Below are 23,059 nucleotides of genomic sequence, written 5' to 3'. Positions count from 1 at the left end.
CTTCAGATGCTGAAATGCCCATCAGGCTTGTGGCACTACTGCCTGCCCTACCTTCTCTTCTGGGGTTTTTCAGGGTAAGGAGAGGGAGGACCTGTAGTAAACATCACTGAGCACCACTGTACAGATGATGCAGTAGGGCTATGAATTCTTTTGCATGTTACTGGTGTAATTATGAATCTGCTTCGTTATTTCATGCTCTTTGAGACTATTATTGAAGCATTCTGGTGAGATTGGAGATTGTAATTTCCAAGAATCATTTTTATGGTATTTGCTTAATCTCTTGAATGGTGTGCACTGGGCATTGTTCCTGAGAAATTATTTTTCAATGCTTAAGAGCAGATGGTGTTTAACTGCTTATGTGGCAGTAAAAAAAAGTCCAAAGACACAGGAAGAACAAGACTTTACTGAATATGGACGGAATACTTGCAGATTTATCTCTGTCAGTCCAAATGGAAAAACTGGCACAAGCTAGAAGAAAACACTAGCATTTAGAAAAACAAATCTGTCAATTGTTTTGGTTATGTGCACTGTGGAGATTTAACTACATTTGGGGCACTCATAAAATTAAACAGTGATAAGCTTTAACACTTGGATTTGTAAGTTACAGACTGTTGGTGGTTTTGAACGGAATATGTGGAATTAATTTGTCTACAAGAACCAAAGAAAAACCTCAGTTTCATACTAGGCAGAAAAGCCCTCTCAAGAGCACCAAAGATTAAAAATCAGGTTCCACAATTTTTACCAGCTCCTAAAATACTTAAGTCTAATCTAATTTCTTTTAAAAATCATGCATTTCAAAGTCTTTTACAAGCTACTAGCTGGATTTCAGGAGCAATTTCACAAATTGCTCTTGTAGATATCTGAGGTGAAAGACAAAGTTAGTAGCTATTATTTTTCTTGTCCACTGGCATGAAGGAAAGGATCTGTTCCAGCAGAAGACAGAAACAGGCTAAAATCCAAGGCAAATATTTAAAGGGTAATTATCAGGGTTTTTTAATATTATGGCATGCAGCAGATTTCCCTGTTAAATAGATCAGTACCACTAGCAGAGAAGTACAAACTTCTATGCTGCAAATTTGTTCATTTCATCAACTTCAAAATAAAAAGGCACTGCCCTCAAAGACCTCCAAAAATTGAGGTTGAGGGGATTTTTTTTCCTCCTGCTCATGATGTTTTCCTGCTGTTTTTCAAAAATCTTTTGTACAAATGATGTAACCTGACCCCAGCTAAATCCAGATAATAAAAAACTACATAGTAAAGTAGAATCTAGAAGACAGTCAGCTGGATAAATACAACCATGACCACTATTATAGATTTGCCTGCTTCTACTATTCCTTCTCAAAAAGTAAAACATCCATTTGCAACAAAAAATGCTTGATGATTACTGATTCTTCAGTGAATTCCAAATGCCCTGCCCCTGACAGAGTTTTCCAATTTTAACCTATAAAAATCATTAAATAGATCTGCTTTCAGATTCATCAAAAATAAATGTACACGTTTCCATCATTAATTACGGTGGAAAAGCTCTGCATCCTAGAATCAGAACAGAAGTACTTACTGTGGATATGGCATTAACCATGCCATTGGAGATCTGGTCCTGCCGCATGTGCTTCACGACATCAAACTGAGCTGCACGCTGCTTGGGGATCACCTGGTCAGCAATCTTTTTCAGCTCAGAATTAAATTTTTTGAACAAATCTTCAAACAGAAGAGAAAGAAGCTGGAAATACAAAATGGTTAAGGGAAAAATTATACTTCTTCAAGTCTAGGAAATGAGGAAAGAGACTACTTGTCAGTTAAAATGTAACTTTTCTGTTTCACAAATGATAGTTTTACCACAAGTTTTTGCCTTTTTACAGTATTAGAGAACTTTTAATAGAAATTAACTAGAATGGTCTAAGTTCATGCACTTATCCCCTTTTGCTTTGCTTTAATCTTTCCTTCACAATATTTTAGCACAGCCATACTTCTCTATGCTATCCTGCTACATTACTGTCCTAGGTTGACAACTTTTATCCCCAGTTGTCTTGTTCTGTTTATGCTGAATAATAAGCATTGCACTTTAGGACTTGTTCCAGAGAGTGAAGGGGGAGAGAAGAAGCGTGCAGTCTGTTTTCAGACACTGCACTCACTCCTCCACATTCCTGCTCCTGGACTGTGTTGTCTGTGGATGTACAGACAGCAGGACAGAGCTCTCCTTTGCTTTTAGTTAGTTTAGCTAGCTGAGGCAAAGACGTTCCCTGGACTGTGGTTTTTCCCTTTTTCCCTTTTCTTTGGACCTGTTTAAACCTGCTTTGGACTGAACACCCAGAAGAGCACCGGCAGCTCGCACCTGTGGCCCACCGGGTTGGGCCTGGCCTGTGATATTTCCAGCACTGGAGGGACTGATAAGAGCCTGAGTGAGCTGAGCTTCAGCCCGGGGAGGGACTTTCTGAGTTTGTCATCTCTTTTGGAGCAGCAAGGTGTTTTTTTGTTTAACATTGTTTAGGTTTTGTTGTTTAATAAACAGTTTTTTCTCCACTTTTCTCTAAGGAGGTATTTTCTCCCGGACCGGTTGGGAGGAGGGGCCGATTGAATCTGCTTACCTAGAGAAGCCCCTCTGGGGGAGTGTCTCCAAAATCTGCCCTGAACCAGGACAAATACAATCCAGCTGATTTACTTCCTCCCTAAAGTTAGAAACACTTTTAAGGATTTAATACCCTGAATTACACACAAAATTTGGAGGCAAGACTGGTTTTTACTCTAATACATATCTCAGGTTTCACAGGCAGCTTCCTTACTCATACAGACTTTTATCCTGCTACCTTCTGCCAATCACAATCTGTGGAAAACTAATTACACCCCACAGAGAGTTCACCTGTGGATGTTCAACATCTGTCACTGTTTTATAGAACTGCTATTATCTGGAAAGTGCAATACTCTTCATATGTCTCTCTTAAAAAGACAAATCAACAACCCAAAAAGTCTACAGTTTAGGAAGTAAAGCTACATATCTCAGATGAATAGGAAAAAAAACCCAAACAATCAACCTAAAATTAACCCAGCAACAGAATCTTTCAAAAGTGTGGCATTTTAACACAATTATTTCCTGTATATTAATTACTTCTTAAACTAGCCATAAAAGGAAAAGTCTGCCAAAGTTGTGATCTGACTTTTTTTGCTCTCCAATCTGCTTTGCTTCTGCAGTTTGCTCAGCCTCTCCTTGCAACAACAACAGTTTTCCAAAACACTTAAATCTGCACCTCATGATACATTTTGAGTACTCACAACAATTAGCTTTGCAAGCAAGCAGTGTAAACTCTAAAGCCTGGCATTCCTGTCCTGGGACCTGAGTCCACAACAGCTCCAAGTGTCAGAAGAACCAAAAATGCAACTGCTCTCAGTGCCAGGAATGGTAGCTCGCAGTGTACAAAGCACCCAGTTAGAACAAGCTATGTGTTCATCCATCACAAGCTAGGACATTCTGGAGTAATTTTTGTGTATGCAGAATGAAACTGTATTTTACCTGTCTCCATGAGACATAGTCCCCACCTCTCCTTACTTTCTGGAAACAAGAAAGTAAACCACTCACTCTTCTCTCCCTAGGATGGGCCACTAGCTTTTATTTCCTTTCCTCTACCTACATGCTCCAGCTAGGCTGACCAAAGCATTTGGCCAATGACACTGTAAAGCTGGTGACAACACACAGAGCGTGTTTAACCCCATGAAAAAAGGGGAATCCTATTGCCACTCTGGACAGACAGGTTGTTTAGATCTGACCTTGGAATGAGAGGAAGGTGCTGTAGAGCCTCTTTTCCTTCCTGAAGTTTGTAATACCATTAACAATTGCAAAATGTTACTCTCTCACCCCTGTCACAAGAAATCCAGTCACCTGCAACTCACCTGTGATATAACACTTAATTTAAATTAGATTTCTACCAGAAATAAAAGCTTTTATGAAGCATTGTATTAGGAAGGATAATACACTGGAGTTACCAAAAATAAGATTATGAGGGAAGAGCTTCAAAAGTAGGGAAAAAGTAAGAGGAGGAAAGGTGTCATTTTAAGATGGCTGATAGTCTTGTTAAATAAGAACTAAACTCTTGAAATTAACTACAGTAAACATTTGATCTAAACAGGTTCAAGCAGGACTGAAACATTTTAACTAAACACTTGAAAAAATTACTCAGAATATGTTTTCATATTTGATTTCTTGATCAAAAAACTGCAAGAATCTTGTCATTCCATATGTCATGGGGATTATAAAGCCACATCACCCTTCCTCTCCTATAACTAATAAAGTCAGTTACACCCCAAGTACACCAAATTCTTACTACTTGCCAGTCTGGAAAGCCTCATACTTTGCTAATTTCACTCACACACTCTCTAAGAGCTCTGACTATCTGGCAAAGAAGAATTTCACAATAACCACATTATTTAGGTCAAGAGCAAGAGATTAAAGAAGAAGGATGGAATGCCACTGATAATATTCAATGGATTTCATAGTTAGTCCAGGGCCTTTCAGCTTTCTTCAGAGAGGAGCACTAAAGAGCAAATTATATGTAAGGAAAAAAAATACCGACAGCTCACCAATTGATTTTCATTGAAAATCCTAAGAAAAATTAATAAAGAAGTTAAGCTGCTGAAATACAGTTTCAGCAATTAGCTTAATGTCAGAGAATTCTAATTAGGCGTCTTGAGATTGCTATTTAGCGTTTAAGCCTTTAGAGTGCCAAATTCTCCCTTTCACACAAACTGGTTGCAAAATTAAAGACATTAGGCAGGCCTTAATTATATTATCAGAACAGCTGGGATTAGGCAATCTCTGAAGTCAAGGCAGGATTCTTTTGTCACAGGGTAGAAATCCCTTGCTTTCCAGGGTGCCGGATTTTGGTGCTGTTCCATATCTCACACATACAAAGCAAGCTGCATTAGAAACAAAAAAAAAAAAAAAAAAGAGGACGAAGAACAGAGTAATGCTTAGCAAATAATGAACACATTAAGGGAAGAGAAAAGGTAGGTGAAAAGATTAAGCCTGAAATCAGTAGGCTTTGCTAACACCTCAGCTGGCACCTGGCCTACCGAGCCTCTAGTGGCAGACAGACTAAGAGAAAGCTCTGTAAACCAGCTTGGCTAGTGGATACAACTCTGTTATCTAAAGCTAAAGCACATTTCGTACTCTCTTGTCCCATGGGGTGTGAAATTAGCAGCTATTGTTTTCACACATTTTTATAAACACAATGCCATTTATGTCTTTACACTGTTTAGACCGCTGTGTTTCTCTCCTCGCATGGGAATCTTTTCTTTTTTTATAATTTATTCAGATTTTAAATCAACAGGATTTTTATTCCAGGAACATGCTGGCATAAAAAAAAAAAAAAAAAAAAAAACCCAAAACCAAAACAAACCACCAACAGCCATTTTATACACACAAACTTTAGTGAAACACAAACATCTAGAAACTGTCAAAACTTGACGCTATTTAGTCTGCAATCTAACAAAATTAGTATTTCACCAAAAAAATAGCAGAGGGAAATAAAACCACTCAGCTTGAAATGAGCATTTACCACAAGAGAGAAAGAACTATCCTTAATCAAATGTTAATACCTTCCCCACTCCCCAATAGGTCTTCTTGATATAGAGAAAAATATGCATTGGCTTTGTTGTGATGATCCTCTACATTTAAAACCTTTTCCCACATAATTTAAAACAACTTTGGTTGTTAACATCTGAGTGAGCAGAGGGCTTTTTCTTACAGCTTGTAGAAAATTCTTTACCTGCTCTACTTTCTGCTTCTAAAAGTATTAGGAAAAAACAAACAACTCCTTTGATCCAGTTAAATAAGAACAATCTGATGCCAAAGCAACAACTAATTTACTGATTACAATCATATTGAACTACAGTGGTTACAGCAGAAACCCAAGAAACACATCACAGCTTAAAATATTTATTCCACTGAAATGCTGCACTAATGGCAATTAACTACTCCTTACACTTTACAAACATTTTCTGCCTCAGCACTGGTGCAAAAATTTGATGAACAGTAAAGACATTAATTTCAAGAAAGAATTTTCTTATCCTAAGAAGTTGCGTTTTTTCATTGCATTTGTGCTTTGAATGTGTTCAAGAGTGCCATCTTAGTTTCTTCCAAAAACTAGGAAGCAAAGCATGTGGTTTTTACTCTAAAATAACTGCACGGTGTGTGCTTGCATATGGGCACAGACGGCAGGGCAGGGTGGAAAGGAGGAGTAGGAGACAATATGCAAGCACAAATCATAAAAAGTGTAATAAAATGAGAATTTCCACTGGATAGGAACAAAAATGAACAAATATTGTTATGTGTGCAGAAACAGAAATCCCAATACAAACGCCATGAGCAGCAGAGATGCAGTTTCTGCAATCCAGAAATAAGTGCATTTTGTGTACTTATCTGAATTTCTGATGCATGATCAATAACCACAGGCGATACCAACTACTAAAATGCCAACTTGCACTAGTACTTAGCACAGCAAAGAAGTCTAATCCTAATATAAACTGTTTAACCAAATAAGCACACATGGCAAGGAAAAATACATTACACATTAGCTAAGCAGTTCCTTTTCCTGACAGACAAATTCCTCCAGCATTAGGAAAATGCAGTTTGAGTTGTGAACTGCCACCCTCTCTGCAAAAAGACGATGCCAGACACCTCAAACCATTCCCTTCTTTGCAGCCCTTGGATACTGCTTCTGCCTCCAGTGCCAAAATTCTTCAAGCAGAGAACTCCACAAATCCACTTCCATGAGCTGCACAAGTTAACTTTGAATATTTTGTTAATTCATGCCACGCTACAGGCCAGAGAGGCAGCTGACAACAAATGAGCAATCTTATGGGCACCAAATTACAGGAGGCTTGAGTGGCTGTTCTCTGAGCTGGTACACAAGCTGGGTTCTCCACAATGGGACAGCCTGGACATGACATGCAGGCACCTCCTTTGTCCAGTTTATTCCCTTACCCAGCTGCTTAGACGGGAGGACTGGGGAATGGCTCTTACTGCTGCCTTCTCAACACTAGCAGTGCTATGCCAAAACTAGGACTGATGCTCTATTTGCACTGCTCTGTCCTTTCATCTGGTATAAACAGGCAATACAAAAGTGAAGATACAATGTATTAGTCTCAATCATGAAAGCAGATCTATGAGTCAACACAGAAAAGCCAACAAAAATAAAATGAGAGGGGAAATGCTTCAGTTGAGAAGACAGGGATATTCTTTATTCCTTATTCTGCATCTTTTAAGAGGAGACAGTAACAAAACCCTGAAACACTTGGCTCTGAAGTAAAAACTCACCTGCCCTGCCAGCTCCAAACGTTTATTTCCATAATAGTCTCTGTCATCTACTTTATTTTCTCCTTGAGCCAAAATTACTCTCCGTACCATCACTGCTGTATATATACACTTGGCACGAAAATTGAATTCCTTCACCTGAAAAAAAATTTAAAAAAACTAAACAAAACAAACACACATCAACGCTTCAGGATCAGCTCCTTAGTTCTTATTCAGACAAATACATCCATTTAAATCACTGGTAATCTGGGCTGACTGAGTTACAAAAGGGATTCAGTGCTTTACTTTCTTTTAAAACGCAAAAAATAAATGCTAGTGATTTTGAAACAGATAGCAAATGAAAGTTAATCAGAATAAAGATATAGGTCATGAAAGATGAAAGTCCTGAATTCACACCTGATACTGTCTGGCTATGTAGAAAAATTGCATAGTTTGATTAGTTCAATGGTACAGCATTTCACAAAGATTTCTTTTGACTCAATCCAAGTCTTCCCCTTTATTTTGAGCACGATTTACTTTATCTCAGCTACAAAGCCATCAAAGACATTTTTCCCTGCCAACAAAGCTCGCAGCATAAATAACCATACAAGCTTACTCCTATTTAAAAAACTCCCAGAATGTTACATACGAGCACATGGGTCAGAATGGTTGATGCCAGCAGCTCTCGGGCTTCTTCCATCTTTGTTTTCTTTGGGCCTCCCCACATCCTTTGCCTTCGTACTTTGTTTCCAATGTACTTCAAGGCCTGTGAAGTGAGGAAGTAACCTGAGTCAATATCAGAACTGCAACCTATATATAAACACACACACACGTCAAGTTAAGTGTGCATTCCTCAACCAGTGCAATCTCACCACCAATGGATGATACAAACCTCAACATCAAACAAACTGCAAAATAACGAAGATGTAAGTGATACTAATTTACAACCAAAACTTAACTAACAAAAAAATTCCTGAAAATTGACACAATTGTCTATGCATGCAATGTGTTTGTCACAGGTTGGTAACATTTGGAACGGAAAGTGGAAATTCATGATTACTATGATACTAAAAGAAAGGATATGGCAGAGATGTAGAAAAAAAGATTCTATAAGTTCCAAAAATATCCAGTTTATTTAATTAGACTTTTCACCTTCAGTTCTTTTGTTTACTTGCTAAATTTCATCCAGATATTAAACCATTAAACTCTTTAATATCCCCAAAAGCTACTGTATGGCATCCGTGTCTGTCTCCAGGAGTGCCTTGCAGTGAATTCTACCTCTCCTACCAGCTGTCAATCAATCTGCAGAATTCCTAGTTAGATGAGTCAAGAAGCTATCCAAGCCCACACAGGAAGTTTCTGCCTGGAAGTCATGAAGCTATGTGAAAGAGTCACCCTCTCCACTAAATGACAGATTATTCTTTCCATCTGTTACACTCTTCCACAAAGAGCCATCTCTCTATTAACTTCATTTGACATTTCTTGCACAGAATAACTTCTGTATTTCTGTCTGTTTTTCTAACTTTCTGAATACTTCACATTCCTCTGTGTTGCTCCAGCTCATTTACTCATCTGACTCTGAATTAGGAGCTCTTCAAGCTAACTGGAACCCTCAAAAGCCCCCAAATATGAAAACCAGAAAGATGTTCACTTTAAAACATTAAACATCACACATGGAATGGTTTGACAAATTTACAATGAAATAGCAGAAATAAGATTAATCTTCAAAAGCTTCTTCTAGCAGATTAATATATATACCCATTTGCTCCCAGGAAAATGGCCCATGTTGTGGCTAACTAAAAAAGGTGCATGAGCTAAGAGAATTCTGCTGAGTCTCTAGCAGGACAAAGGGTAGCTGCTACGCAGGCTTCATACAGGAGACTAAAACAGAAGAACATCTACTCATGATTAAATGGTCACAGCCACATCAACAGGGCTTCAGCAAAATGGGGCTTGTAATTCTCTTTTAAAAAATATCTTCAACAAACCCCCCTAATTTTATGGACATTGCTATTTTTTATATACAGGGTTATGCTATTAAAACACAACCTTGGGCTTCTGAAAACAAAGCACTGCTTGACTTCAATTTTTTTTCTTCTCCAGTTAGGTCATGAGAGTCAAGTCTCACGATTGGCAAGTCCTGACCCTTTAAAAAGCCTCAGCTTGAAAGAAACCCTCAAAACAAATTTTAAAACAGAAAGTCTATGTCCATTGCTGACACAGCAATGTGGTCAATATCCACTGTCTTGATTTTTATGGTCTCTGGCCATGTGAAAAGGCACACCTGCATCTGTGTAAAAATCTGAGCTTTTTGGCATTCTTCCAGACTAGGAGCAAATGCAGCCATCACATGTTCCTCTGTGCCAATCATCTGTACAATCTCCTGGTCACTCTCAACACCCATGGCCTAGGAAAAGAAGAAAAGGCAGAAATAACACAGGCTTTATGTTAACTCACTGACATTTGCTTATGCTAATTTGGTATTGTTTGTCTGTATTACTACTAAGCAAGAGCTAGTTCTTCTCTAAGAATCTGTGCCATCTGGCACTGGCAGCACATATTCCAGCTATGGAAGAACGTTAAATGGAAATCTTGATAAGCAGCAGGAACACACACACTTTTTGGAGAGCCTATATGGGGTTTTCTTTCTTTTCTTCACTGACAGGAGTTAAATTCTGTTGTTTTTTTCTTAAGGAAAAAAAATACTGAGCAAAAACAAACCAAAGTGTTTAACAAGGAAAGCCAAGTCAGAATCTACAATAAAGAAAGGAAGGCAAAATTTCTTAAAGGAGTACTCACAGTCTCTTACCACAAGCAATTTTGCGAACTCCGCTGTGATGTAGCTCATCACATTCGAGAAATGGTTACACTTTACCCCCTTTGCAGCTCTTTGGATTTAGAAGATGACTTCACTACACAACTCCACTTGAAAGACGTTCTATTATTTCACTGGTTCATGGACACCTTGTTAAGACTTTATACCGTGGAAAAAACTTAATAAACTAAGAAAGCGCTTAACAGGTTTAGAAAAATCTCTCTATTAGTAAGTGTTTCAAGGTGGCAGCCAGCAGTGAAGGATTTTGTGGATTCCAGATGGTGCTAAAGCTCCCCCCTCTTCACACATTTGCCTGGAGCTCAGCCATATCAAGAAATGGAATAATCTCACTAAACCTCTTCTGGCTGAGTTATAATATGTTTCTCAGAACTCTGTGAGGAAGTTACGTTTGCATTCACATTATTCTCCAAAGTGCCTGCCACAAAGACCATTGTAAATAACGGCCTATGTAGACTCTAGTATTCTGGTTCTCATTAAAAACTGGCAGTACCCCAAAACCTCACATTTTCCTCAAAAATGCAGAAATACCTTTCCTTCTTATTGCCTTCCTGGAGAGTCACTTTGCTTAACACCTAGCTAAAACTGTTCCCTTGCAAAACTGTTCCACTAATTGTGAAGTATTCAGCATTTTTTCTTTAATTTCCTTCTTTTTGAACAAAGAAGTGGTCGAAGTTCCTTTAAATTCAAACACTGTCTTTTCGCCTTGTGGTTTATTAGAAATTAAAAGTGCTGCAGAAGTATCACACACCCAGAACAGTGTGAGGACTCTCCTCTTTTAATGCAAAGCCCAGATCACAATTCCAGGATCTCAGACAGACTTGAATGCCAACTCAAGATACAGTTACTTCACCAGGTATCAGTGTTTCATCTTAGTTTGATCCCATTAAATAGTTACCTCTCTGATCTCAAGGCTTTTTTAGGAACCAGAAGTTGGCTGTGTGATATTATTGTGGTTGAGATCTCTGTTTTTCAAATATTATTACACTTTCTCACCCTTTTAAATAAGGTCACACAGTAGTTAAAAAATCTCAGCAGAGAAGTTAACAAAATTCCCTTCTCACCAGACTCAAAAGACAAGTCTACAAAAGCATGAAAGCTTCACAACAGTAAGGTTCCATGTGTCTAGAATTTAACAGCTAAGCAGTGAACTAGTTTAGGAACAACAACTAGATTAATACAATTATTGCATTCAGTCTAGAAGTTTTTAGAAGAACAAAATTTTTGTGCCATTCTAGGGACATATAATACAAATACACTTATCTAAAGCACACCAACTGCAAGCTGGTATCACCTTATTTCTGTCCATCAGGTTAATTTTTGGACGGCAACAAAATCTTAAGTGTCATATAAAATATGGGGGGGGGGAAAAGTCAATCAGAATTGTTATTACATTTTTTCATCCATTAAAAACTGAGAGCCACACTAAATTAAAGAGGGTTGATAATTTCTTCTGCTTGATGAATTCTCTGATCAAGTGTTACAGCAAAACGATGAGAGTAAGACAGATCTTCATGCCTGCATAGACTTTCTAGCTGGAGTTTGTAGCAGCAAAATTATCTGAGAATTCTAAATTTCTGAGGGGAAAGGCTAGGATCTGTCAGCAAACAACATATGTCACATTGTTAAATATGCGCAAATTGAACGAAACAAATTTATGAGTAATGAATAAAACTCAGGCAAATGACTGAAAAAGATGCACTAATACAACAGCCTAAAAATAAACCTGTTTATTCTCCTTTATACTTTCAACCATCCTCAGCATAGTTGTATACACAAAACCACCTACATGCAACACTGAAAGGACAAGCAGCAGGCCCATGCTGCCATCAGACAGATTTGTAATCTTAACACTTTGGTTTTCCCAATACAAGAGAAGTACTCCAGAATTAGCCTGTAACATCATGAGGTCAGTAACGAAATACTCCTTGGTTGTTGCTTGTGTTACAGAAACACAGAGGACATGCAATATAAGAATAGGCCCTATGCTTAAAACACTCACAGTCCTGGGACAAAGCTGAGGGAAAGGGAATTAACATAGAAGCAAAGCAGTAGGCAAGATGTCTTGTTTCTTTTTGACTGGAAGGCAATGTCACAAAGGGATAATTTTACAGGGGAGGAGGGAAGGAGACGTTGTAAAACCATAATTTAACAGTGGCTTTGAAAGGATGAGGAAGGAGACAGGAGCAGCTGCTGAAGACCACAGCTGAAGGCTAGCAGTCAACGTACATAAAACAGACAAGGCAAAGCAAGCATTCAGAATATTCAGATCATTCTGAAGTCAAGTGCGAGAAAGTGATCCAAGTGGGCTCAACTCCCTCCTAGGACTGGCGACCTTCCCTCTGCCCAAATGTGTGTGTCCACCTTAGTGTGTGCACACACACAGGTACATATGAGAGTGTGAGCCAAGCTCTTCCTCCCCCAGCTCATGTCTTAATGACGATGTCTAGGCGTTTCCATGGCACTTCCCTAGAATGGAGTTCTGCACTCCATCAGGCTAAATTACAGCACAGAGACAGGCAGATGACTGGATTAAAAAGATGTCAGGGAAGTTCAAGGTTGACATCACAGACAGAACTGGTCTGGAGCTTTCATAATTCAAAAGATACGAGCTATGAAACAACAGCCATGGGAACCCATAATCTTGCAGATTCAGTCAGACCACCACCCAGTTGTTCCTCTACAGCTGCACCTTATAACAGCTCCAAGGCTAAAGCAGGTTTGAAAAAATGAAACTCAACTTGCTGTTCAAATCTTTTGCCACAGGTCCTAGAGCGGTTTCTTACAGCTCCCACATAAACAAAAGATACTTCATCTAGTGATTCAGGTCATAAAATTCAAGTTTTAAGTCCCTGTAGGTTATTTATAATCCTCTTCCTTCCCTAACCAGTTTGGATACAGCATGCAACCTTCACTTACTTCAGCTGCCAGGGTTCACTCAAACCTACCAAATCAAGATCACAAACTCAAAAGAAAAATAGCCCTTACCTTTGAGCAGCTCTAACTCCTTTCAGTGTAGGGAGCTTCCTGCAAAAGCAGCAGCACCATCTTACCTTCAACTCGAATGATTTTCAGGATAGAAACACCCTTACATACCACACAAATATTCCACATCTCCTCCAATGCTCACTGCTATGTGAAACTGTCCAAGCTCCCCAGGTAAAGCGTGTGTACTTCCTAGCCCGACATATTTAAAAGAGCACTGTGCACAGTTCACACAGCCCTAGGAGATGTGGACAACTGACAAAGGCAAAACAAAGGTCTCTTGGGGCTGCAAAGTAGCTCGAAATACCCCAAATACCCCTGTGGTCACATATGTATATTAACTAATGAAGAAGTGTCACAAAGTAAGCAGGAAGCAAATTAGCTGTGTTTATTTCCCATTACAAGGCAGCTAACAGAACTTTAAAAACTGCAACAGACACATACTTAAAGGGCAAAATTGTCTGCTTCATGCCACTACTTCAAAAGTAAAGTTGCCTTTCCACATACAGGGACTGCACAAATGCTTCTGTCACCAATAAGAAGAAAGGTTAGGGAGAACTGTTTAAGCTAGCACAGCTACAAAGCTCTAACTCCCACACATCTAAAGAGCAGATACCCCAAGTCTGCCCTAGAATAGTGCCAGGCACATGCCTTCTGCAGCCTATGAAATTTCAGTTAGTTGTGGTCAATGTGGTAATTTCACAAAACTACAACTTACATGTGCTTGGCACAACTGGCTGTAAAACGTCTGAACACACCCATCCCCAAGATCCCTACAGGTCTGGATGGCAAGGAAAAAAAAAGCAACAGGACAAGGTCATTCTGGCTTGCAGTTATGGAGGAGGATGAATTGAATGCAGATGCCTCCTTTAGGGTGCCCCCACACAATCCAGTCCCTGTCCAGATCAACGGACCTTTAGATCTACCCCATTTCCATGGCTCCCCACAGCCCAAGTGCCTCATTCCTCACTAAAGCCCCTCATTCCTCACTAAAAGCAAGGTTGAGAACACTACGTTCAGGTCTTCCCCTGGCATGAAGCTCTGTCCATGACTTCACACCTGAAACACAGGGATGACCTTAGATTCTAGTCTAGGGAGCTCTAAGAATTTTAGGCCTCAGTTCTGTCAGCTGGTAGTGTTTGTAATGTTTTCTATTTCCCAGTCCTTGCTTTTGACAAAGATATCTAGAGGATATACTAGTACACCTCCACCTTGCAGTAGCTTTAAATACACATTGGATTATAGATCCGGAATACTTGCTTTCTCTTCTGATTTTCTGCACCTGATCTACTTCTTAAGTCACATACAGAATGTCAATTAAAGCTATAGGAACTAGAAACACAATCAAAAATTGCTCACTGTCTCTCAGATAGTCCCTGACAAACTGTCCCCTCTAGCTGGCCAATGCACTGCATGGCAATCAATTACTATTTGTTTTCTTAGTCAAAACACAGAGGTCTGTGGAATTTAGCTGGTTTGGGAGGAAATGCAGAGCAATAGATTTTTGCCACTGCTTTCTCATTTCAGTTTTTAATTAGAAATTAAACATGTAGCTGTTTCAGTACAAGTTAAGGATCCAAAGGCAGTCATGACTTCAGATCTTAGATTGTCTATATAGCTTTATTTTGTCCCTTGCAGTTGTGGATCTCTACATCACAAGCAGAACAGCTACCAGTAACAAAGAAGACACATGCTTCATGCCCAAGGTTTGTGTGTTGGCATAAAGGAATTATTCTCCTTTCTTTTCCAACAAATATCCAGTGTATAATACTGCCATGTGAGAGAGCAGAAGTTAGACAGGCATCTCTCGGTTTGGGATTCTCTAGGCTGAGGGCTATTGCGTTCGTAATCTTGCTTACAATAGTTAAATAGAATGAAGCAATAGCACATTACAGCAATGCCCAAGAAAGGAGAACTGGAGACTGGTGACCGCTTTCATTTCCAGCTGGAGACTCACCAGAAGTAGACAGAAGATCCCTGAATTTCATGTCATTAAAGGAAGGGTAAAAAAGATGACCACTCATGAGAACTGCTGGAATGGAACATTCAGAATAGTTAAAGTGGGTTTAGCTAATTGGATACTGTATTAAATCAATATAAATAACTGAAAAGCAGTACAGCCAAGAGCTTATAACAACTGTAACCCCTTATTCAATTAATAAATGAAAAATAAGGGAATATTATCTAAAATATAAAAGATACTTATGAAGAGGGGGATAATTACAGCAAGCATTGTCAGAAGGCAATAAAATAGTCAGTACAATTCTGTTTAGATAAACAAGCCAACAACAATCTCCTCAGACAACAACCCAGAGCAGTTACTCTATGTGAGCAGGTATTTATCTGTACCAGCACAGGGTGACAAAATGTAATAGAAGTCTATAAGGTAAGGTGGAATCAGCAGTTTTGTATTGGAGTAGAGGGATTAAGAGCCACATTAACACTTTCCTTCAACACAAGAATTGTGAACTTAATTCTGGTACTTTTATGTACATTTCTGTCCATAAATACCTTCTCAAACTCCTTTAATCCAGGTAACTAAAACCAGATGATCTCCTCTCTTATTTGAAGAGATTTGCTTAATCAGAGGCAACAGCCATTTACTTCTCAAGTCTAAATCCAACGATTAAACTATTTGCTACTACCAAGGCACACCAAGCGCTGTGGTAATTCAGAAAAACCCGTAAATAATAACTGCACTGCAGGCACGACCAGCTCAGATGCTGCAACCTCATGCTGCCCCCTCCTGGCACATCATTTCCTGTGACCACCTCTCCGAACCTTCTGGGCTGTAACCCACTACAGAGAACACAAAAAGAGAGTTTTGCCTAGATCCCTCCAGCCACAGACTTTTTTGTGCTTTCAAGGATGCAGCCCAATTTCCTCCCGCACACGCAACGCACCAGGCTGTAAGCCCACAGGCAGCAGCAAAGTAGGACAGGACAGGAAGGAGCTCCAGCTGTTGGCAGGACAGCTCTCAGCCTAAGGCCTGCCCATGCCCTACTGCCTTCTCCAGCAGCTGGACACACTGTGTCCACCCACCACCTCTCCTGGCCCTAGTCCATGCATTGGATTCCACAGACAAAAACCAGAAACAACGACCCTTAGCACAACTTGCAACACAGCTCATAACAAACCAGAATGCTTCTTACCTGTAGCAACAGACGCACCTCACAAGGCAGAGTAAGGGGGCGGCAGGTATTTGTCTTGGCTCAGCAATGTTCTCCTTACAAAAAATACAGCACTTATTCTCCTTTTTGCTGTACAATAAAGATTACTTCCCAGGGGAAAAAAACATGCAGTTTCTAAGCTCTGCCAAGTCCTTCTGTACATATTAACCTGAGAGCTGCTGTCAATCTTCATTCTTGAGCTACAGCATAGCATCTTTCCCCTTTTCTTTTTTTTTTTTTCCAAACAAACAACTGTGTTACCTTAAATATGACAGCAATGGGAATATCTTCTGACAGAGTGTTGTGCCTCAGGTAAAATCTTCCTTGTTTCACAACCATATTTGTTCTGCTCTTCTTCTCATGAGTGGAACTGAAGTTAAAATAAAAATAATACTATGTCTAACAGAGTGTTTGCACTGACTCCTAAAATCTTTTGTATAAAACTTAGCAAGCTTGAACAATCTTTCAGCTGAATTAATCCCACTTTTTCCTCTTTTAAAAATTACATCAAACCAGTCAGGAATCAGCCTGTAACTACAAGGGTATTATCACCTGTGCTGAGGACAATTTGGAATGTTTGACTTAAGCAAGTAGAAGTCTGTACTTTTCAAAATGATCTTCACATGCTTTGCTAATCAGTTTTGATGTAACCAGCAAGGTCAAACTGAACAAGTACTGCAGCAACAGTGGTCATGATGTAACAGCACTTGGTGCCCCATTAACCTCATCCAGATTTACAGAGAGACAGCAGAGTATCTGGGAGAGGTGGGACGCCTCTGGAGTAGGAAAAACAGCTCTCACAACTGATTAGTGACAAGCACAATAGAACAGACTAGAATGCAGCTTAAGAAAGAAAAAACAATGAACCAAAGGCTGAATAAAATAGAAACAAAACTTGATCAAGGAGGAAAGGCCAAATTTAGACAGCTTTGCCATTTTCAGTAATTTGTGTTGTACAAAAACATTTGTTTCCTCCTCAGCTGTCCTCGCCTTAGAAGTTTTTATGCCAATTTTATGTAGAGAGGCAGGCAAAAGGTTACATCCAATTTCCACTGCAGTAACTTCATGTTACTTGCTGCAAACTGAGACCAAACATCATCAATTATAAAGTGCGCTTTGTTACAGTAAAAATTAGAACTTGCTTTTCCTAATCTGAGATGAATCCTGAAACACATGAACAACTCCCATTGATTTTTGTAGGAATACTGTACTGTTTAGGGGCTAAAGTTGTAGCATACAAAATGACAGTAGCAAGACAGGAGCATTGAATATCTACAGCTTTTTCCTGGTTCAACTATAATAGGAAGAAACCTCCACAGCTATTTCAACAATGAAGTTCCAAATCTTTGGGTTAATCTCCTTTATGTAATGGTAGGAATTTACCATACCTGGTAACAGAAGCGCCAACTGTGCCTTTTCTATCAGCTTCAACAATGATTCTGTTTTTAGATAACTGCTCTTGAATAAGAATGACTTTCTCTACACCTTTAACAATGAAATAGCCACCTAGTTAACAGAAAAAATATTTTGCATGTCAGTACCCTTGCACCTTACTTGCCTCCTCCAATATGCCTTTAAACATAAATTATTAGAAAGTAAACCATAAGTACACAATGGGAGAGTAAATTCTCCCTTAAAAGAATGAGTAATGAACAAACTTGACAAATAAAAACCAAAGAAGTTGTTTGGTTTTTAACCAAACCCTCCGACTCTAGATATCAAATAATACTATGTAACACTTTATTCTTGCTTTAAAAAAAGGCAATGACAAAGGTGAATTTCCACTCTGGAGGACATCATACTCCTCTCTTTCCTAATCTGTTTCATTTCAATGAATGAATTCCATCTTTTTCCTCCCATAGCACATCACTGCAGAACACTATACACAAAGTTCAAAATAAAATACTCAACATTTTGGTGTGTTGCTTTTTGGGGTTGAAAACTTTGTCTGCAAATATCAACTATTCATGTTCTCAACCAAAACTCCAACAATTTCTTTTAGTCGCAAGCAGACACTTGAGAAGTTTCCCCAAAGACTTCATGATGGCAGGAAACATACCAAAGGGGTATTTCTTTGCTGAAAAAGATTTAAAACTCAAAGCATAGATGGGGGGAAAAAAGAACATGAGTGAAAATGTACCTGGATCTAACGGACACTCATTTAGTTTGGCAAATTCTGCTGGAGTTTTCCCAGTAAGTACACAATTGGAGCTACGCAGCATTATAGGCATTCTGCAAGAAAACCAGTTACAATTTTACTTCAGACTCAGACAGAAAAATATGAATAGTCAAATTCAAAACAAAAACCAGGCTGAACAAACTGGAGATACACATTTAAGGTGATCAGAACTCATCCATGCTGTAACCAACAGGTTTTCATTTAAGCCCACCTTATTTCATTGAACATGTAATTGATAGGAAACCTGAAACTGGGTATCTGCAAGCAGAAAACACAGACTTCCTATTTAATTGTTCTGCAGCTACTCAGGCATTGTGACAAGCAGGGTCACCAAAGGCAATGAAAATAAGTGCAAAGACTCCTGGTTCCCAAAACACTCTGCAGAGAAGAACACACCACTGCAGATCCACTGTTACCAGTTTTTATAAGAAAGTTAGTTCATATCTAATTTCCCACACAGGAATGACACCTTCTGGCTGCAGAGAGATAGTGCCTCTAATTCATAAGCATGAAGTTTCCCCAGCAGTAACTCTGATTTCCCTGGTGTCCTGGTAGTGAAGCCTGCAAGTAAGCATTTTGTGAAGCAACATGTGGTGAAGAGAGATTCCAAGAAATTTTAAGAAATTCAATGCTTAGGGAAGTAGATAAAAGAGAAACTAAAGATTCACAGACTGCATATAAGGCAAAACCTCTTCACCATGAGGGCAGCCAAACAGTGCAAAAGCTGCACAGGGAAGTTGGGCAGTCTGCATTCATGGAGGTCTTCAGGATCTGACAGGATGAAGTAACGACAAAAATTATTTGTGAGTTCTACCGCACAAATATTTTCAACCTCTGAAATTTTTCATTCAAATTTACTTCAATAAAAAGCAAGATTTGGCTATGCTTCTTGTATTCAAATCTCATAAATTATTTTAAATCTTTGCTGTTTTCACATTCTTAAAACTTAAAAGTAAACTGATGAACTCAAATTCTGTACTTCTGCAGAGGAAGAAAAGGCAATCTTGTCACTATATTTCACTGAGAAAGTGCTTCCTAGAGATAAGAAGCTTCATATGACAAGCAAAACCTATCACACACAATTTAAGCTTAATGCATTGGCTGTTTATATCAGAAACAGGAAGCAGTTGGCGTAAGGTAAAATGGAATACTTAAATGCCATTACTGAAAACTCCAGTGAAACATCTGTCCCAGTCCAAACTGCATGTCAAACAAGAGCACTAGCCAAAGGAAACAAGCATAATCCTAGGGACAGATGAGTAAAATTATCTCCCATGGAAATAATTACTAGATATTAACAGTTTTTAACAGCAAAAAACTTTTTTTGCATGTATGCCCTTAAAGCCAGTCTAGTAACGTAACTTAAGCAATTTTCAATGAAAGCTTAACTTGTGCAGCAGAACTAACGCTTGCTTTACTAGTTTTATCATCCACCTTCCACAGATGCTAGTCTACATACTATGTATGAAAGACTGAGTAATTCGGCTACAAAGCAAACATGTTTCATTTCATTTTACAATAATGCAGCTTGCAGCTCCAGGCATGCATTTTCCTCTGTGGTTTTATATCAACAGAATTAGAGACAACATTCATGCTTGTATCCATCCTTCTCTGGAAGGAGACATTATCAGAAGCTTTTGCAAAACATTATCTTAGACCCAAAAAATCCTGTACAGCTGTTTACGGAGATTTGCCTGCTCACTGTTTCTTTTAACAAGGAAGCAAGGGTGGCCTACATCTGTTTTGCAGTAAAAACACTTCCCAGCATGGCACCAAATAGCAGCAGGTCAGTACATGGCGTCTCACCTGCCAATGGGTAACGCATTGCGGATGATCCTCTGGCTGCCTCGGGTGTATTCAATATCCACGGTAATTGGTGCAGAATAGGTCATGTCCCTCAGGCGGCACTGAAAGGACAAAAGCCACGCAACAGCTCAGGTGCTGACTTCAAGCTCAAGAATCTCTTAAAACAGCCTGTATTTGCTCTGTCCTGTAAATCCTCACAAAGAAATCAAGCAAAACAAAGCTTCAGCAAGATCTTCATCATACCTGAAGAATACTTGACAAACTGTCCGTTTTGTTTTTGTTTAAAACAAAACCCAAGAAAATCCAAATACAAATGCTCTGATTTTCAAAAGCAGCTCTGTGCCTTCAAAAAACAGCACTGCACAGCTTAACTTCTAAACTCTCTAATTAAACCAACAGGTCTAATTAAACAAACAGGTCTAATCAGCAGAGCTGGCACAAAGACCACAGTGTGTCTGAGCAGTGCTCAGCTCAGGGACATTTCTGCATGCAGACTCCCAACAGCTGAAAACTTGTGCTGCCATATTAAAGTCTGACAAAATGGAAAGGCACAAGATTGAGAGAGACACCATTACCTTACTACCAGAATGAGCAAACCTCACCATATGGTACCCTTTCTAATGATGACTTACAGAAGGTTCACTACAGAATCACTTCCTGCAAAGATTCTCAGAATTTGCAGGAATCTGCAAATTCCCTGGAGACCAAGAGAAGCAGAAGAAACATATCTAGGGCATTAGATACCTCAAGGCTCAATCATTTCTAATTCAACCTTTCTGGTCTGCTCTCCCCAGCCTCACTCTAAGATGTTGCCAGACCTTAAGGTATTGTGTCTCTTCATGCAAGACACGCCTTACTGCATCTGCTGAACACAACAGAGCAACTCACAGCAGGACATTTGTGACCTCATTGAGTACACTTTACCTTTCAGCTCCAGGATTACAGGTTTAGCAGTAGTCAGACTTGCACATTTATACTTCTGCAGTCTTTCAGTGTATTGATTATGTACTAATAAAAGGCAATTAAGATCATGCTGTTTATTGAAAATGCAGCTCGATGGAAAAATACGCCTCAAGAATCATCACAAACTGGATGCTTCTCCTCTCTGCACTACACAGTAAACCTCTTCTCCAATAATAAAATACTAATATATCCCAGCAGCTTTCAAGCCATGCCTTGCAGGAAACTAGGTGCCATTCTGCTCCCAGCAACTACATCCAATTAAAAAGTAACTGAGAATATTTCCATATTCTAATTACTTTAAATTTGTCTGTATGAATAGTTCAGGAAACTTCCATAAGGACTGGGGGAAAAAGAAAGTTAGACAGCCTCTTTAGTACTGCTTGGGGGAAAAATGCCTTGGGATTCTCTATGTGTGCTTTTTTAACACAGGACACATATAAAATACAAATCACAGTGTAATATTCCAGCATGTGTATTTTTGTATCAACTTCCTTAAAGTAATGTCTTACTACAGACACCTGAAAGTAAAAGACAAGTGTGACTTGATATACACTCAGACCCTCATGAAAATCTAATGATTTTAGGTGGTTTGGGGAAGGAATTTTATGAGCTTTCAACAGAGAAATACAACAGCAGACTCCTGACTGACTAATATTTTTTTTAGGCACCCAGGCCTGACCTGAGCAGCACCCTATTTAAGAAAGAAACTGAGGCCTGCGTTTGTGTACAGCACACTGAAAATAAAGAGAAATTATGCACTAGCATTAAGCATCAATCAGAACACATGAGAGACAAGAGTATCTTGTTCTGAACTCAACATCAGTATGCTCTATAAGCATTTATTTTGCCTTCATCTGTATGTACAGTCGCTTTAGCTATACAGTAAGCAAGCATTATTAAAACCTAAATTCTTGAATATGAGTTGTTTGCCACAAACAGTTTTTTGCATGCAATTTCATTCATATGGTAGAAAGGTTTCCTACTGCATTTTTCACATGTTCACATCTACTGACTGAACATTAGCTACACATTTGTGAGATACATCAGCTATCATGTATTACACCTGGCTGAGTTATTGGCTTTATTCCAAAGCTTTCCATCAAACCAAATGAGATTTGAGTCAGGTCACTGGAAACAGAAAGGGGCTATGCCTAAGGGGCACAGCTGATTCTTACAGAATTTCTCCTAAGCACAGAATGTATTTCATTACAGTCTAGATTGGATGACAAAAAAGACATTTCAAGTATTAAGTGGATACAGCAAGGAAAAAAGCATCTGATACATGAACTCAGTTATGAGGTTGACAATAGGCTGCATGCAGGTAAATAAGTGCAAGTTCTAAGCTCAGTTCCCCCTCCAGAGGCCAAAAAGCAGTGGTCACTACCTCTGCGGCAGTGGTATAAATCTCAAAGCACAGTGTGTTCCTGAGCACTTTGAAGGGAACCGGATGGCTCTAGATACAAGAAAACAATCCTAAGAAGTTCAAAGCTTATGTTAGCTTATGGCTTTTTCAGAAGCTATCTTATATCCTGCTGGTCAAAACCAAGAGGGTTTCTGATTTCAGTCACAGCAGCATGTCCTCCAACACACATCTTTATTCCAGAAGTACACAATCCATTTGTTAACCTACATGCCTACAGCAACGAAATTAAATAGACTCTCCAGAAGGATAATGTTCTTCTGCAGCTTCTTGTAATTTCAACAATTTCCATCTGTTTCTGCTTAAAAGGTCTACATTTGCTTTCTGAATCAGACTTTAAAAATAAATCAGATACAAGTTCCCAAAGACTGGAAGGGAAACAGAGACTGAAGTGACCTATGGTGCAGACAGTAGCAAGGCT

General features: G+C 39.0%; 1 protein-coding gene across 1 annotated transcript in view; it reads right to left on the bottom strand.

Annotated features, from left to right (window-relative positions):
- The window catches only part of POLR3B (RNA polymerase III subunit B), a 72,361-nt gene that overhangs the window by 48,291 nt on the left and 1,011 nt on the right, over window positions 1-23,059 (bottom strand). Inside the window, exons 4-11 of the mRNA XM_058804683.1 lie at window positions 20,256-20,356; window positions 18,411-18,502; window positions 17,659-17,776; window positions 16,532-16,640; window positions 9,567-9,689; window positions 7,932-8,048; window positions 7,307-7,441; window positions 1,559-1,720 (exon numbers count right to left, since the gene is read on the bottom strand). Coding sequence (XP_058660666.1) covers window positions 1,559-1,720; window positions 7,307-7,441; window positions 7,932-8,048; window positions 9,567-9,689; window positions 16,532-16,640; window positions 17,659-17,776; window positions 18,411-18,502; window positions 20,256-20,356 — 957 coding nt within the window. The remainder of the gene's footprint in view (window positions 1-1,558; window positions 1,721-7,306; window positions 7,442-7,931; window positions 8,049-9,566; window positions 9,690-16,531; window positions 16,641-17,658; window positions 17,777-18,410; window positions 18,503-20,255; window positions 20,357-23,059) is intronic.

This window comes from Ammospiza caudacuta, chromosome 5 (assembly GCF_027887145.1).
Source record: "Ammospiza caudacuta isolate bAmmCau1 chromosome 5, bAmmCau1.pri, whole genome shotgun sequence".
NCBI lineage: Eukaryota > Metazoa > Chordata > Aves > Passeriformes > Passerellidae > Ammospiza > Ammospiza caudacuta.
The sequence above is the reverse complement of the archived record's forward strand: the minus strand, read 5'-3'. Positions and strand labels throughout refer to the sequence as shown.